The 18,042-nt window shown below is 42.5% G+C and overlaps 1 protein-coding gene across 3 annotated transcripts in view; it reads left to right on the plus strand.

Moving 5' to 3' along the window:
- The window catches only part of FNDC3B (fibronectin type III domain containing 3B), a 362,124-nt gene that overhangs the window by 337,311 nt on the left and 6,771 nt on the right, over window positions 1-18,042 (plus strand). For all 3 annotated transcript variants that reach the window (XM_047875932.1, XM_047875933.1, XM_047875934.1), the window contains exons 24-25: window positions 6,446-6,612; window positions 9,954-10,081. In XM_047875932.1, the coding sequence (XP_047731888.1) occupies window positions 6,446-6,612; window positions 9,954-10,081 (295 nt within the window). The remainder of the gene's footprint in view (window positions 1-6,445; window positions 6,613-9,953; window positions 10,082-18,042) is intronic.

Here is an 18,042-nt window from a genome sequence, read left to right on the forward strand (position 1 = left end):
AAAATGTGCAGCCTTTAATAGACTAAGTCCATTTTAGGTCAGCAGAGTAGATCGTTTTGAGGAGTTAATATTAATGAGCTGCTGTTAGCCTGTAATGGACCTTGGGATTATAAGGTAGCAGCAACAGATAGTAAACACAAAATCCTTAGTGTCATCTCATTTTGTGCTGCAAATTTAAGTTATGAGCTGTCCAGGGCATTTTTGGATTTTTGGGGGGGGGGGGGTGGTGTACAAAACTTTTAAGGAAATTGAGTTTAAAATTAAATTCTTTATATATCATCATTTTACTCTAAAATGATTTAAAATAAATATTCAAAGATGTAACATGTCTGAATTTCTTTCCTCAGTAGCCCGTCAGTGTAAAAAAGTCATCTTTCACAATGTGTTGAAGCCTAGAATACTGAGGTTAAAAGGACAGCCTTCCCCTAGAACTTCTTGAAAACGTCAAGAATCTGCTGTTTTGCCTTCCTAGTGTATAATTAATAAGAAATCGTAGAATTTACTTGTTCCCCTCATTTAGATCTCCTAAAAATCCCTGCCAGGTGAACAAGACATTATTATCCCAAATGTCTGGGAACTCAGCCTGGAGAGTTATCAACTTGTCCAAGTTCATAGCGAAGGCAACAGACTATGCACTGTGGCCAAGGTCTTCGTACGTCTTTTTACCAACCCTGGAGTACTCTGATAGGCCAGCAGAATAAGCAGAATCATTTTGTATTCACAGATATGTAAAACGTTTTCACAAATCAGAGTTAAATTGGCAACATTAAAACCCATGTGTGCTTGTTACCACAGAAGTGTTTAGTTTCAAGACATTACAGTCCACGCCGAAGCAAGTTGGAGGCAGAGCCGTAAAGAATCCATCTCGACTGTAAACTTTCAGTGACCCACCCAACCTTCTGCCTTGTTTATGTTTCCCTTTCCAAGTAAATATTTTTAGTACAAGAGAGCATTTCTTCCCATTTTTTCCTTCCTCTAAGTAAAAATGCCCAAATTCCCATTAATGGGCAGCACTGATAGGCCCCACTGCCCCTGTCTTCATCTGTTGTCAGCGGCAGTTCTCGGCCTGGGTTCATCAGGACTGGATGGATGGTATTCATATGCGCAGCTTTCTCTCTGGTCCAGGAAAGCCTAAGGGAGTATAAGTAAAGAATGCCATTCTGGGGACATCCTTCAGGCTTCTCCAATGTTGAGAAACAAGGTACATCATTCATAAACCTTGGCATTTTGTGATTAGTAACATTAATATTAGTATTAGCACAGGTGCTATGCATTTCATAATGAGTTCTCCCCGCATTATGCCATTTGATTCTCTCACAACAACCTCTGGGGCGGGGGCACTGTAATCATATTCATTTTACAGAGAAGGGAATAGCTTACCTGGCTATAGAGTCCATGATTAATCACCAGGCTCTTGAACCTAAACTCAACCTCAAGTCTGCGGACTGCAAAGAGTGTTACTACCCCTTGTCTCTTCAGCTCCTGAGCCAGTGGGGCAGCTGCATGGGTGTTTCCATACTTGTTCTCTTACTTGCTCTTCACAGGAGTCTGGGGTCATTCGGTTGATGCCACCAAAAGCACATGGCCATGGGCAGCAGGGATTGAGCACAGAGTAGAAGACCCCTCAGAGGCAATGCCAGTATAGGCCCACGGTGCCAAGATGACTTTTAAGGAGCTATGATTCCACAGGGGTCCTTGTGGCTACATATGCTTAAGCCTGAACTGATACTAAAACTACTCAGTGATTTTATTGAGCATGTACTATGTTCCAGGAACCATGCCACCTGTTATACATGTTTCATTGCATTGCTGTAGCACTGGAACGTTCACATAATAATAACAGTGTGAACATTTCAAGTAGATTAACTTACATGGTGGGAGAGCTATGTGTCTAACATAGGCCACAGCAGATGCAGCAGAACATCACAAATTCATATAGACCTATTCCTGCTGGGACATGAGCCAGTGATGGCCGCAGTAACCTGGAGAGAGGCCTGTGTGGCAGGAGTTGAGAGACCTGCTGTCCTCAGGGCACTTTAGCCTGACTTGGACACCGTGTGTTGAACTCTTACCTGGATTCCATGCTGAGCTTTGTACCCACATTTCTGCATTTGACACTTAAAACAACCTAAGAGGCAGATACTGTCCCTGTTTTGCAGATGGGAGAACTGATGCTTAGCAGGGGTGCGTGGTGGGTAAGTAAGGGGCAGAGCTGAGGTTTGCATCCAGTCTTCCTGGGTCCAAGTCCCTGTGCTCCACCACTGCCCACCAACCGGAGGGGGAGAGGGGGACGACTCGGGGAGAAGCCCAGAGTGGTCCAGTTTCTGCTGGCAGCCTAGACCAGGGGAGTGGCCCAGGGCACAGCAGACTCTCCACATAGTGCATCGCTGATTGCCCGGGCCACACTCTCACCTTCGGAAATCAAAGGATTGGGACTTTGGTGAGAGGTTTTTTTGACCATCTTTCAATGATGTTGACACCCCAGCTGCTCCAGATCCTCCCCATTCACGGTTGATTTTTCTCCCATTCCAGGGATATCCCTTTCCCCAGGCTCGGGCAGTGCACACTAAAATAGTATGGATCAGGGCCGCCAAGACAGCAGGACTCCCGTTGGCCTCTAATGGTGACTCTTGTCCCAGGCCCTATGGTACATGAGCACATATGGAGCCCAAACGCTGACGCTGGACTGCCTAAATATAAGAGGGAGGGAGAAGGATCAGAAAAGCTGAAGGGCTACCCTCCTCCTCTTTTCATGGCAAAGACATGCTCTAAGTGCTGAATCCTTGGTTGCAGTGAAATATGTAGCCTTCAGTCATTGTGTCTTAAGACCCATCGCATATATTCCATTCTATCACCAAAGGCCTCTGGCTGACTTATTAATGAATTTTAACATGAGGGTGGATTAAAAAAAAGATTGAGGAAAGAAAAAATTGACTTGGTCTTTGTAAAACAAGTATTTGATGAATACTTTTAATCTCTCCCCGGGTGATTCTGGCCACAGGGCGTTAACCTACGGAGCCTCCTAGAGAGGCCACCGTGCAACTGGCATAAATCACTGGCTCCAAAGGAAGAAGATTCTTTCCTCTCCCGCCTCTTGGAATGATGGAAAATAATGACAGAATTGCGGTAAAAGAGGGACTCCATTCTTTTTGTGTTGGCTTGTGTGCTTATTTTGTCTTGGCTGGCCTTTCTTTGAAACAGAAGCTACCATCGGAATATACAGAAAGAAATTCAGGATCAGTGGCATTTATTTAAGACCTACTCTGTGTAGGGACTGGGGCTGTCAAACTGAATCCCACCCAGATTGGGAAAGACGTTATTCTTGCCCGCCCCCCCCTTCCCCCCACCCTCACAAGGGGTCCCGGGCACAGAAGGTGAGCAGCCTCACTGACCGAGCCCCAAAGCAGATGGTTTGCAGCCTCTCTCACCACACAGCCAACTTCCTACCCAGGAGAAAAGAGAACTAGTTCCAGAAACCTCAAATGGAGACCTAAGATTTTGTGAAGGATTTTTGGCTTTTGACTGACAAGCTTACTTCCGTGTAGCATTGAACTATAATTTTTTTTTTTTTGTTACTGAGGCATATACTAAATTTCTTTGTTAAAAGCAAAGTAACATGGAATTAGGACTATGTGTAAATGCGTCCCATATTATAAAAAGCATTAGTGCCCAGTCTATCTCCTCCCTTCACCCCACTCTCTCACACTTGCACTTTTTCTTCAAGAAGAAGGAAGGTACGGGAAACCTTTAAAGTGAGAAACGTATGAATTTTTAGACAGTTTGCAGACTTGCTGTCTCTGTCTCTTAATGGCTCCCTGTGGCTCTCAGTCACCATCAGAATGAGCCATGTGGGAGAAGTCCTCAGGAGGGAGTGGCCCAGCTGTCTTATTTCATTGCTCAGCTCCTTCTGACTTGGACCTGTGTGTCCACCTTAGGACACAGGCCCCAAGAGGACAAGTCACCTCTTCTTCTCTAAGTGCACTAATTATGTGACCTAGGAATTAGCCCCATATTAGCCCCATCCATTTTCATTGATCCCCATACACATTTTGAGAACAAAATTTCCCCCAGAATTTCTCCCCGTGCCTTTTCTAAGGGGAGGGAAGCCAGACAAAGCAGGGCAGCAAGCAAGTTGTGATTTATTACTGCCAAAATAGAGGGCTAAATCAAAGGGCCAAACACATGCTTATTCTAGAAAAGGCTGGAGGGAGAAAGAACTACCCCTTTCCCTCCTGCACCTGCCTAAGTGCACCCTCACTGAATGCAAGGGGAGTAAACTTAAACCTGAAATCCTCTGGGTGAAAGCCTCCTTTAGAACCTTCAGAGTCACGCTGGCTTTTTTCTAAAAGCAAAGCAAATGCAGCCTTTCTTTTTTCTAAGTAACATTATCCCCAGACTCAAACCAATGCTCTACCGGTGAAATTGTAGATTTCATTGCTAGCACCTGTTTCCACGGTGGCTTCTATAAATTGGGATGCAATGTAAAAAAATTGCAGTAAAAGGGCAAAACAGTAAATGAAAGAGGAAAAAAAAAAAAACAGTCCAGAAGCAGATTTTGATGTATTTGAAAATTGATGTGTATGCTCTTAGCCCAATTTAGATTACACTATCAAATTAGAGCCGTGAATCTGCTTCAGTACCTTCCTCTGGGACTGTGAGTGCTACTGTCCAGATAGATGTATTGACCTTATTTTCAAAGGGAAACAGTCTCCTTAGATCAGGGCATGGCAGGGAAGCCGTACTGTTGGTAGTGAACCTCTCCAAATTCTTTTAAAAACCAGCTCTTAGTGCAAGTTTGTAATGGAAGTATAACACTTTTTACTCCTTAAACCATGACTTCCATTTTGTGGTATAACTCAGGGCAATTACTCTGGTTAGAGATTCGGGCCCAGGTGAGGCTGAGTTAATGAATAGCTGTTTGCCTCTAGCATTAGCAAGGGTATCTTCATTAAGGTGGTAATGTGTCAAGAGTACTAAATAGGTTGCCATGGTATTTGTGGGTTTCAGCATGGACTCTGGCTTTCCCTGAAATTGAAAATGTTCAGCCCTCAGTAAAAGGTGCTTCCTTACACAGTAAAGCAGAAGGAACATTAAATAGTGAAATGACTAGGGCTCAGGAACTCAATTGTAAAGGCTGATGAATGCGTGGGTGTTTTAAAATAAGGATGGACTCTTGACAGGTTTTCTGAAAAAGTAGTTTAAGCTCTAGAACTATCCACAGGGACTGTTTTCTGGCACAGGGAAAGGCTGACCACATACACGGGACCAACTAGCCCACAGGATTAGGTCTTACTCGTCTTTGAATCCACAGAGTGTGGCACACAGCAGATATTCAAGAAATGTTTGCTAAATGAATTCATAAATTCTGCCTTCCCCTTGAGCTAAATGGGCCTAAGAGTCGAGACATTTTAAATTGTGATTCCATCTGACCGACTTCCAACGGTATCTGAAGACGGCAGATTGTCCTCAGATGCTGTGTCGAACCACTGGAAACTGGGAGAACCATGGGCCTGTGTAGCAACAAGGTTGTGTGTTGGGTTAACTCATGTAGTGGTTCCCAAAATGTTCCTGGAACAGCAGGCTTCAAAACTGTAATCTACAGAAATTCTGGGTCATTTGGGGGAAGTTATTTCCAAATTTTTACATTTAATTAATAAAAAGACAAATGACAATAGTATGTAGTAGTTCTAGGTAATCCCATTTCATTGTAAAAATACAAATGTTTCAAGACCCTGGGAGAAAAACACTTGTAAGGGCTTATTTTTTTTTTTAATTTTTTTTTTTTTTTTTAACATTTATTTTTGAGAGAGAGAAGGAGACACAGAATCCAAAGCAGGTTCCATACTCTGAGCTGTCAGCACAGAGCCTGATGCGGGGCTCAAACACATGAACCATCAGATCATGACCTGAACTGAAGTCGGACACTTAACCGACTGAGCCACCCAGGCACCCCAAAGGCCTTATTTTTTTTTATCTTCATGCCTTCTATGTTTATGTCTCGTAGAAATAATGATTAGCAGAGTACAAAATTATCCTCGTTCAGATAGGAGAAGGCTCCAGAAGCTACCAGTTTAAACTGTCCAGTTCACCTGGGCTGTTTTTCTGTTATTTTGATTAACCTGATAGATGATTCTGAGCCAAGTATTTTTGTTTTCTCCTTTTAAACTGTTTTCTGAAAGCTCTGTAATCGTAAATGTCTTCTTGCTAGTTTGGGAAAGGGGCTTTGAAAGCTGTTGCAAAGATAAAGGTTAAAATTTAAGGAATTTTCTAGCCAAAACTCACTTATCTGGAAAATATGGGTAAAGAGGACATCGTATTTCTCAGGTGCCCCGTTAACATGAACTTCGTCGCCTCTATAGGATAGAGTAGGAGGTAAGTTAACAGTGACGATTTCTTGTCACTAATAAAAGTTCAGATGGCTAATGGTCTCTGCTCCTTCCTCTAGGTTTATTTCCATCTACAGAGGACCCAGCCACACCTATAAGGTCCAGAGACTGACGGAATTCACGTGCTACTCCTTCAGAATCCAGGCGGCAAGCGAGGCTGGGGAAGGGCCCTTCTCAGAAACCTACACTTTCAGCACAACCAAGAGCGTCCCCCCCACCATCAAAGGTCTGTAGGCCATGAGTTTCTGGCAGGCTCTTCTATGAGAGTAAGGAAATGTTGGACCTGGAGTAGGAGGCTCTGTTCTGACCTAAAATGTACTCTCTTAATATTTCTAGTATCAACAACATAGAATCAAAACAACTTTTTGAAAGAGAAGGCTGAGGAATGGGTTCTCTGAGGAATCGCTAAGGCCTTTCCTCAGGTCTGTATAAATGTTTACTGTAAATAATGTAGTGGCCTCATCCCTGCAGAGGATGGGACAGAGAAAAGGAACACACCCCAGTGGCACACTTGGGTGGCCCCCGGTGTGGGTAGCACTTGTGACCATTTACCACAGAGGGTTTGACAGTCTCCCTTCCCAGAGACTGGCAGGAGGAGCAGAGGTTGGCCTCCGTCTTCAGATGGCTGTGGTGCCTGGAGGCTAGAGACTGACCCAGGCAATTCATCAGCCTGTCCCCCCCCCCCGCCACTGTGGAGAGGTCCTTTGGAAGGGTGTTCTCACCAACTTGAGCATTTGTCTTGAGGTTTGCCAGTGACTAGTTTACTCTGTCCCTTCACGGGCACGGAGAGTGAGCAAACGCTCTGCCCAGGCTCTCCCTCCATGGGATGTAGTGAGCGCTCGACTCCCATTTCCAGCCACGGAGTTCTGCCTTGCGCCCATCTGACTTGCAAGATGACAGGGCAGATGATGTCTGGCTCAGCCCTCCCACCCAGCCGCTCACGGCCTCCTCAGCCTTGCCCTTCATTCGCCAATAGGGTGATTCTTATGGAGGTCCCTGCTGCCCAGGATGACCTGAGGCTGCCGGACAGACAGGCAGCTTACCTGAACCAGGTTTTACACAGGTAAAGTGAGTCGCTATATTGTTTAGGTGGCTAGGGGGATGAGCACGACCTGTGCAAAAAGGTCCTTCATATGTGTGGCCCCGGGAGCAAGGCCGTTGGATTCACTGCTTCCACATGGAGGAGCTGTGTCGGCTACCACCAGGGTAGGGTCCGTTACTGAGGATAAGAGACCTCAGGGCCTGGGTCAAGGCCTGGCTTGGATTCTGTGAAGGTTTCCTGTAGCTCTTTCGAGGGTACTTTATGGTAGCTACCTTCTCCCTGGCTTCCCTGCTCCTCAGCAGTCCAGAAGTTCTTTGGCAATGGCTTTTTCACGTGACTAAGAAACTAGTATAAATGGATGCAAGGCCTTGCTGGGTCACGTGGGTAGTAAATGCCCCAGCCCCTTGGTGGCATTTTGCCTGTCAGCTGTAACAGAAGATTCCTGAACACACTGGGTTTAATAGATTTGTTGTGACGAGGAACATTTACCAACCTTTACCAACTAGCAAATGGCCTGCGTCTTTTTTTTTTTTTTTAATTTTCTTTTTTTTTAAGGTTTATTCATTTTTGAGAAACCAACTGTGAGCGGGGGAGGAGCAGAGAGAAAGGGAGACACAGAATCCGAAACAGGCTCCAGGCTCCGAGCTGTCAGCACAGAGCCCGATGTGGGGCTCGAACTCACTGACCATGAGATCGTGACCTGAGCTGAAGTCGGACGCTTAACCGACTGAGCCACCCAGGTGTCCTGTCAAGGGTCTTTCTGCCACTAATTTTGCCTCTCAACATGTTTGTTGGTGGAGATTCATTTTGTGGACAATGGAATACTAAATTGATAGCACTTGAATTTCATGGTACATTTTCTACAGAAGGACAGGCTCCTCACACTGCCGCATGGTCAGATCTTCTTCCTCTTCCTCTTCGGTTCAGGAAATTGTTACCTTAGCTGGAGAACTGTTTGGTCCTCCAAATATTATCTATCTATCTATCTATCTATCTAGATCTAGATAGATAGATAGATAGATAGATAGATATAATAAGCTGGAGGGGCGCCTGGGTGGCTCAGTCGGTTAAGCGTCCGACTTCGGCTCAGGTCACGATCTCGCAGTATGTGAGTTCGAGCCCCGCGTCGGGCTCTGTGCTGACTGCTCAGAGCCTGGAGCCTGTTTCCGATTCTGTGTCTCCCTCTCTCTGGCTCTCCCCCGTTCATGCTCTGTCTCTCTCTGTCTCAAAAATAAATAAACGTTAAAAAAAAAAAATTAAAAAAATAATAATAATATAATAAGCTGGAGAGCCTTATTTTTTCCATAAATTAATTAGGCTTTTAGCCAATTAATTGCAACTCATTTTTGAGAAAGCCTTTATTTTTCTGAAACAGTACTATACAGATGCAAATAGAAACAGCTACCTCTAAAGAATTAATTTCATGTAATTACAAATTAAAGAATAAGGGGGTTCAGAGAGGAGTTGTGTGTTCTAGTTACAACGTAGAAAAATATCAGATATTGAATTAAGCTGTAGAGAGATAGCATAGGCTATAAGAAAATATTTTAAAATTCTGTAACATTCTACATGCTTTACTACAAACTAATGTAATTTTCCTTTAGGCCAGAATTAGGAGTCCAGTAGGTGAAAAATGTACTAAAAAATATATACAAATATGAGATAACTTTCACGGGCTTTCTCACAATGCTGACCATTCTCTGGGACTTAAGCTCACATGTCACCTGCTCCTCAAACCTTCCCCCTGGAACTCGCTCACATTTTATTTCTCTTTGTATTTGTCTCAAACCTTGCTCTTCCCTTCCCTCAACTAGGTCTTAATTCCCAAGGTTTATAGTCCATGTTTTGAATTCTCCAAAGTACCCAGCTCAGGGCCTAATCCTACAACGTGTTCAATAGCTGTTTGAAAAAGAACAAAAATGCAATCCAGGCTAAGCCGTTTTTTGTGTTTTTTTTAACGTGTTTTATTTTTTATTTTTTTAAATTTACATCCAAATTAGCATATAGTGCAACAGTGATTTCAGGAGTAGATTCCTTAGTGCCCCTTGCCCATTTAGCCCATCCCCCCTCCTACAACCCCTCCAGTAACCCTCTGTTTGTTCTCCATATTTATGAGTCTCTTCTGTTTTGTCCCCCTCCCTGTTTTTATATTATTTTTGTTTCCCTTCCTTATGTTCATCTGTTTTGTCTCTTAAAGTCCTCATATGAGTGAAGTCATATGATTTTTGTCTTTGTCTGACTAATTTGACTTTGCGTAATACCCTCCAGCCCCATCCACGTAGTTGCAAATGGAGGCTGAGCAGTTTTTAATAGGATAATAAGCAAAGGAGTTTTCATCAATGGCTTGCTAGTCATGGAGGATCTTTTCTTTACAAAGGGTTCCCCGCAGGTCTTGGAGGAGGTTGGGCCAATAAACCCCCCTCTCAGAGCGGACACTAAGCACAATCCCGCTCCAGTATTACCAAAATGTTGACTGTTACTGTGATTTTGGATTTTGAGCTTGGATCTGTGGATCTGTATTTCAGCACCTCGAGTCACACAGTTGGAAGGAAATTCATGTGAAATTTTATGGGAGACGGTACCACCGATGAAAGGTGACCCTGTCAACTACATTCTGCAGGTATTGGTTGGAAGAGAATCTGAGTACAAACAGGTAAGAACCGGCGTGCATGACATGTGTGCAGCTTCTCAGTCTAAGCCTCTACCTCTAGCCTTGAAAGATTCAGTGACTGGTGAGCCGGGGTTTTCTTACAGCCAATCATAGAAACTGCCTAGTGTATACCCATTTATATAAGCCCTAGTTTCCATTTTGTCTGTGGAGGCATTAAATTTTCAGTTCTCAAGCATGACCTTACAAAGAATATTAAATTCTGTATTTGTATTTGATATCGGCAGTGATGTTTACAAATGTCAAAATCGGTATGCAATGAAAACCCAAGTGCCAATGGCTTTACTACAGAGGGAGAGTAGTTTCAACCTACCTGCTGAAGCCTGTGTTCTGTCTGCCTTTTTTATAGAAGTTAGAAGGATAAAGTACATGACTTAGCAGCTCTTGAGGCCTGTGATTCAGCAACTCGAGGTCACTGTTTGTCACCCTTAAATGTGCAATCACCTAGGAATCTGTTAAAATGCAAATTCTGATTCACTAGTCTGGGGGGAGGGTTCCAGCTCCCACGTGATGCTGGTCCATGAACCATAACTTGAGTTAGCAAGGCTTATACAGATCACCTGATAAACCCATGCAAGAGAGAATGTAATTGGAATATAACCGATAAAGAATTTGGTTTTATTATTTTTCATAATGTTTTTTGATCCTTTGTTCTTTCACAACTGTACACGATCAGTCACTGGTACTGATACCACCAGCAGATACTGATGATTCAGATCATCTGTAGATGATTCAGATACTCCATCGGTTTCCGTAATGTTTCCAGGAACTTAATAACTGTTTTTGTGAAATCAGGATATGATCCCATTACTCTGAGGAGAGGTGAAGCCCATTCCTTCCCAGAGCTTTTAATGCAGGCATGCATGTATATCAAACTTAGAAACTTGAAGATAAATGTCACCTGTCTTCTAAAACATTGGCCTAATTGTAAGACCCCTCTGTTCAGTTCTTGAGGCTCCAGATACACAAAGCAGGTAGAAAGTAATTTGATTCAGAACTTTTGCTAAATTACTGGCTAATATTCCTTATACAATAATGAAGAATACTTGCAAGTGTGTAAGATGATCAGAGAAAATTTTGGTGCACTTCATGTACTTTGTTAATATGAAGAATCAGATAAAAGGATGAGCCCCATTTTGCAAAAAACTATGACATTTACTAGTAAGTATGGATTAACCTCAGTGGATGATATAATTAAGGTTTCCATTATTCCTCTTTAAGAGCAAAACACTAGAAAACAGAGAGGAAAACACTGTTGTATCATTTCACTTTCCAATCTCATTCTTTACAGCATATCCCATTTCAGACTAAATAATTTTCTGTGTTGGTTTGAGCTCACCAGATAGATAGGATTGGTTGCAGGGTTTCAGCTCAGATAGAGGGCAGAGGGCTTTTCCCTCTTAACTGCAGTCATCTTAACTCCAGCAGCACTGTCCTGTTCCATAGCAGTGAAAGATGAAATGATACCGAATTTCACAGCGTATCATTTAACACTTAAGAATGATTTGTTTCCCAACGGTACCTTCATTGCATGTTTGTCCTTGTTATTTTAAAAACATTGTATTTCCCGTACCATGCTTTTGCACCTGTTCTTAGAAAAATGTTCTGCTGCTTAAAAGAGGGATTGCTGTTTTACATTGAGAAGGCAGCATTATTTGATCAAGATCAATACATCGCAAGCATTGCTAAAACATGGGTAAATCAATGCAGTAATTTAGATTTTATCAGCAATGTGGCTGTTTCTAATCTGCTATTTGTTTGGGGTTCCTGGCTGACCCAGTTGGAAGAGCATGCAATTCGATTTCAGGGTTGTGAGTTCGAGCCCCACGTGGGGTGTAGAGATTATTTAAAAATAAAATCTTTAACAGGGGTGGCTCATTCAGTTAAGTGACCAACTCTTGATCTCCTCTCTGGTCGTGATCTCATGGCTGTGTGTTCCACTCAACACACTCATTGGGCTCTGCACTGGTCATGAAGTCTACATATATATGTAAAATTAAAAAAACATTGTTTTTAAATCTGCTATTTGTTTAATGTTATATATTTAGACCCATGGATTATTTATAAATCCTAATAGGATATGCAGTCACATGTGTAGAACTCAGAATACATTTCTTATTGTAATTATAAGCGAGTTTCTTGTTGAAAATATATGAAAACATCGTACTTTAGGGCAGGCTCAGTAGATAGGGATTAGCATTCTTCACATAACCATGTGTTTACCACATTTACCAAGAAATGATTAAGGTGGGCCGTGGTGCATTAAAAGCCACGGTTGAGTCAGGGACAATTTGTACTGCGGTTTTTTGGGTTTTTTTTTTTGTTTTTTTTTTTTTTGCTTCTCCCTGTTCAATAAGCATTAACTTAAACATGATGTTTTGAGTACTTCATTCAGTTTTTCTGGACATGAAATAGGAAATGAAACCTATTTATATTATGGGTGCAGAGTAATGGTTAAAATAATTGTGCTCCGGAGATAACAGGCTTTGAATACATAGAAGCAAAGCAAAAGAAAAGGGGAGGTAATTCTCGCCGAGCATACACCACGGCAGAGCTCCGTGCTCTTAGGGAGCACTCTGGATACCTCAATCCCAGCACTAACCAGACAGGATCTATGAATGTAGGGGCTTGTGTTACTCCTTGTTATTTCTCAGTACTGGCACGTAGTTAGGCACTCAGTAAATGTTTCTTGCCTGCGTGAAAGAGGCAGTTTCAAAGGAACGGTGTTATTTATACTCAGGGTAGTAGTAAGAGTAAGCTTCAGCATGGGGTGGATTTAGAAGGTTTGTAACTTAGGTGAAAAAATCACCTGTGACAGGAGAGTGTCTTTCTGCTTCCCGGGCTTATCTTATACAGGCAAATATGGCAAACACCAAGGCTTTTTCTGATGTTTCACTTGAAACATTGATTTTAACTTTGCCTTGGTTCTGGCTTATTAGCTTTCTTTTGTTCAGCCACCAAGATAGGAGGTGAGCAGTTGGTTGTAATTATGAATGGTCTCTTAAAGGAGTAAATCCTCACCTAAAATTTTACTCTATATTGGAACGCATACATACATTGATTTGGCTTTCCTGCCATTAATAAACATGCCAAGCACAAGTTTTTTCAAAGAAGCTTAAAACTTCTTGTCAGACAGTATTAATTATAAAGCATTCTGGAAAGGAATGAAAATTATATGTATATGCAGGTGACTGATTTTTTTTTTGCACAAGATATAACATAGTTTGATACCTGTATAAGAATGTAAAGCAAGATGATGCATATTCATACCCCAGAAGTGTGAAAAATTTTTACCAAATTTTATATAATTTTTACACGAAAAATTTTTAAGTTTGTTTATTTATTTTGAGAAAGAGAGCATACAGGGATGGGGCAGAAAGAGAAGGAGAGAGAGAGAATCCCAAGCAGGCTCTGTACTGTCAGCATGATGCAAAGCCAGACTTGGGGCTTGAACTCACAAACCATGAGATCATGACCTGAGCTGAAATTAAGAGTCGGATGAGCCACCCAGGAGCCCCTAAAAAAATATTTCATGAAGAGGAGCAAAGAGTACCAAACTGTAACACATTGCTACATGTTAGGGAAAAATTTGTGACAAATCATTAATATTCTTGGTGCTCAGATTTGTTGCATCAAGTAAACCTTTAAAGCATCTCAAAATTTATGGACCTTTACATTTAATTTGGTGGCATCTCTGAATAAATTTTCATTTTATATCATGTTTTAGAATGTAGTGTTGGGACTTAACATTGGTTCTTCATGGCATCACAGCAGGTACTGTGAGGAAAGAGCTGCTCTTAAGGCAACATTTGAAAGTCTTAGAGCCTACATATTTTTTAATGGCTTTCAATTCAGTTCCCTAACACAGCTCTTTATTTTTGCCTGAATAAAGGATCAAATCCAAAGCAAAATAATAAATCAACATGGGGACATTTAAAAGCCATCACTTATTTTACGGATTAACTTTTTTAGGTTTACAGGCTCCTTTAAGTATCTGATGGAGGCCATCAGAAAAATGCTCACACATCCACGTAAAAATTCATGAGACAAGTTTTTATTCTGTTCAGCGAAGTCCAGGTTTAGGACCCTGGTTTATTGAGAAACTGTTAGGTACTTTGTACCGTGAGAGAGCCGATCCACGTAAAAATTCATGAGACAAGTTTTTATTCTGTTCAGCGAAGTCCAGGTTTAGGACCCTGGTTTATTGAGAAACTGTTAGGTACTTTGTACCGTGAGAGAGCCGACATAGAACAGAAGAGCGTGGGCAGTGCTCTCAGAGCTTAGACGCCATTGGGGTGAGAACAGCAGACCCCCAAGAGGCAGTTCAGCAACAGTACCCTTACCTGTCCTCTTCAGCTCAGGGACAACGGCGCCTGCCCAGCACTGCACCCTCTACAAAGGAGGCTTGCAGGTCGGTGGGTTCCCTCTTGAGCTGGAGGGTATCCCACAGTCGTGTGATAGAATTAATTCACTTCACTGAGCCTCGGCCACTTTGTTATAAAAGTAGGGCCTCTAAACCTCTAACTGGGGGCCACTGTGAGCTTCAGGCCCTTCAGTAATGAGAACGCTCTACGTAAGTGACACTGCCGTGCAGCTCTGCCCCCTTTGCAGTTCTTGAGAGGGGCAGTATGTATTAGTAAAGAGACCCAAGCATTGGCCCAGGTGCAGACCTCCAGGGATCCTCCCCCAGAGACTCTCCGGGATCAAGGAATCCAACTGCAGAGCATGTTGTTCTGAATTCACGGGCGCAGGTTGTTCATTTCAGTTATCTGAATATTACTTTCGGTCCTCCTGTTTGGAACAAAGGTCAAAATTACTTTAAGATGTATTGTACATCAAACCAAGAACAGAAATAGTCTTGATAAAAATAATATTGCTTCTATACTTATTGAGATATTATGATTGGTTACTTCAATAAAGACCATCTTAAATGGAGCTATGCCTTTTAAATTGGGTTCAGGCAGGAGGAAAAACCCATAATGGTGCCCCTGTCAAAATGAATGAAAATAAAGGGACACGAGGCCTGCCATCCTGATGCAGAGAGCTGTGCAGTCCCAGGAAAAGTCACTTCAGTGGAGGCACAGCTGTGTGACGGATAGGACGAACTTGTGGTTTTGTGATCCCCTGGCTGTGACTGTTTGCACAAAAACAAATCAGTTACCTCCAGCCTCAGGAACCAGAGTCCTCAGGAAATGGGGTGTTGGAATTGTTTTAATTTTTCCTTAGCTAAGAATCCAAAAGTCGGGGCACCTGGCTGGCTCAGTCGGTTAGAGTATGCAACTCTTGATCTCAGGGCTGTGAGTTCAAACCCCATGTTGGGTGTGGAGCCTACTTAAAAATAAAATATAAAATAAGAATCCAAAAGGCCTAATAAGCATCGTTGACTATTTCTAAAATATATTAGAAACTATAGTTTCTATTAATGCACTAAAAACAACTTACTGTTAATGATAACATTTTTTACAATGATGGCTGCACCTGTACTGAAAATTCTTTTCTGTTGCCTATGTGGTTTGTGTGTCTAATACTTAATGTTTCCTTGTTTCTGCTAATTCTCCCCTCTTTTCAAACAGTGTGGTGTAAGAATATCTGCTCTTGAGTATTTGAAAGTTCTAATTAGAGAACCATTCACTGAGTATCAACTTAGTTGAGGCTATCCATGGTGCTGGTTGCTGTGGATAATAGAACACAGTCCCACACTCAATATGTTTACCATATTTTTTAAAAGATTTTTGAGTTGGCAATGCTTGAAAAGGGGGGGGGAGCTGTTCCAATTAAAACACCAAGAATGGCTAAAAGAAAAACATTTACAAATTAAGGCCTAAGTTTTAATTGGATTCGTCATTAAGGAAGTTCCCTTCGATTAGACATTCATTTTTCCTTCACTAAAGCTTTTTGCCAAATGGTATGAGAAAAGTAGCATTCCTTTGCTTTCTAAAAACATTTTCAGAGATCTTCATTCCAGAAAGTTAGAGTTGAGAAGAGCCATCAAAATGAATATATGAAGTCTCTGTTCAGGATTCCATGAATTGGGTTCCTAAGAAATGAAATCTACTTTTGGGCCAGCTTTCTTCCAAAGCTCTAGCTGTGCAAATTCTGGAAGCCATAGGATTCATTTAAATAAATAGAAGTGAACATTTATATCCAGTTTCCAAAAGTCTCAAAAACATCTGTGGGGATAGGTTATTAACTGGTTTCCTTCAACGAGGTCATTGTTTAAAGGCAGAAATTAAGAGGCCACAGCACAGAAATGCTGCCCAAGCCTTTGCTTGGCACAGACTGAGTGGGGGAATTGCTGTCCATACAGCATAAAGGAAAGGCAGTGTTTTCCTCCAGAGGCAGCAGGAACCAGGATGGGGTGATCTGGGAGGGGTTTAATGGAAACACCAGACAGAGAGTGGGGCTGTCTGGGAAGACCGAGTCAGGCCATGAGAGCTGGACCTCATGGCAGACTGTAGTCATTAGATGAGGAGTAAAGCAGAGGGCAGGTGGTGGCATCTCTACCAGAGGGAATGGCACAGGCAGAGCTGGGGTGGTTCCAATGGGGAGCAGAGGTATTTGACTTAGGAGTGAGATCTCATCTTTGCAAGGAATCCTTAAGAAATGAACAGCCTTTCTGAAGATCCTCACTTGCTTTATCTCTAAGCAGGAGGATTAAACTGGATAAAGTTGGCTTACCTTCCGCAGCGTGTTCTCGCAAAGCATTCTTCACATACAGTTTCTCTTTAACCCTCAGCCCCCCTTAGAGTTAGGTTAGGTACTGTTACTATCCCCATGTTAAAGGTGAGGAAATTAAGGCTCAAAGCTGTTCGGTTGCCTAAGTTCACAAACCTAGAAAGTAACGGAGCGAGCATTTAGACCTGGGATCCTGGTTCCAGTCCCTGTGCTTGAGAAGGGAAGGCCCACTTGCCTCCCAGTTCCCCAGGTTGCACAGAGGAGAAGAGCTCCAACAGCTACAGTCTTTCGACCTGTGTGTGGTAAGTGCCAACAGATACGTCAGGAGGAGCGGCCTCTTCAATAAAACAGACCTAGCAGGAAATCTTACAGCTAAGCTGTATGACAGCTTCTCTCCAATTCAGTAAACATCCCAGTGCTAACTTCTCACCACAGAATCAGAATGGCTTGTTTACTGGGACGTTGCAGATAAGAAACCAGAGCTGGGTGGCAAGTGTGGAAGGACCTTCTTTATCAAACTGGTCCCGTGGGTTGTAAATCATTCCCTCCAGGAATGGTCTCCATAGTTTCCAAGAAAAGGCTTTTCTCAGAAAATACCAACTTGAGCATTTAGATGTAGGAGATTAAATCTCAATTAAGAAAGTAAAGAACATTACAGTTAAAAGATTTCTTTAATGAAAAAACATGTACACCATTTGTTTCCTTGAGACCACCCACATGTTGGGAAATAATTCATAGACAGTTCCATCAGGGTGTAGTTGGAACTCCTGAAGAGCTGGCAGTGTGTGGGTTGGGGCAGTCACCATGACAACAAGCTCCTCTTAAACCATCATTTAACTAAATCATCACTGGAGCAGTGAGAGACCTCTCCCTCAGTGGTCTCTTAGTACCAGACAGGGGCGCTCTTCTTACAGCCCTTTCATACCTGGTTGCTCCAAACCAGTTCTGTCTATGACTCCAGTTGCTAATGCTCTTGCTACAGTCTTTAAAGAAATAAGGTAAGTAACTCACCAAGGGGAACATGCTTAAAATCTTTTTTTTTTTTTTTAGTTTTTTTTAATGTTAATTTATTTTTGAGAGAGAGAGAGAGAGACAGAGGGTGAGCTGGGGAAGGGGCAGAGAGAGGGAGACACAGAATCTGAAGCAGGCTCCAGGCTCTGAGCTGTCAGCACAGAGCCCGACTTGGGGCTCAAACTCACAAGCCGCAAGATCTTGACCTGAGCCAAAGTCAGACGCTTAACCAACGGAGCCACCCAGCCGCCCCAGAACAT

The sequence above is a fragment of the Prionailurus viverrinus genome, chromosome C2, assembly GCF_022837055.1.
Source record: "Prionailurus viverrinus isolate Anna chromosome C2, UM_Priviv_1.0, whole genome shotgun sequence".
NCBI lineage: Eukaryota > Metazoa > Chordata > Mammalia > Carnivora > Felidae > Prionailurus > Prionailurus viverrinus.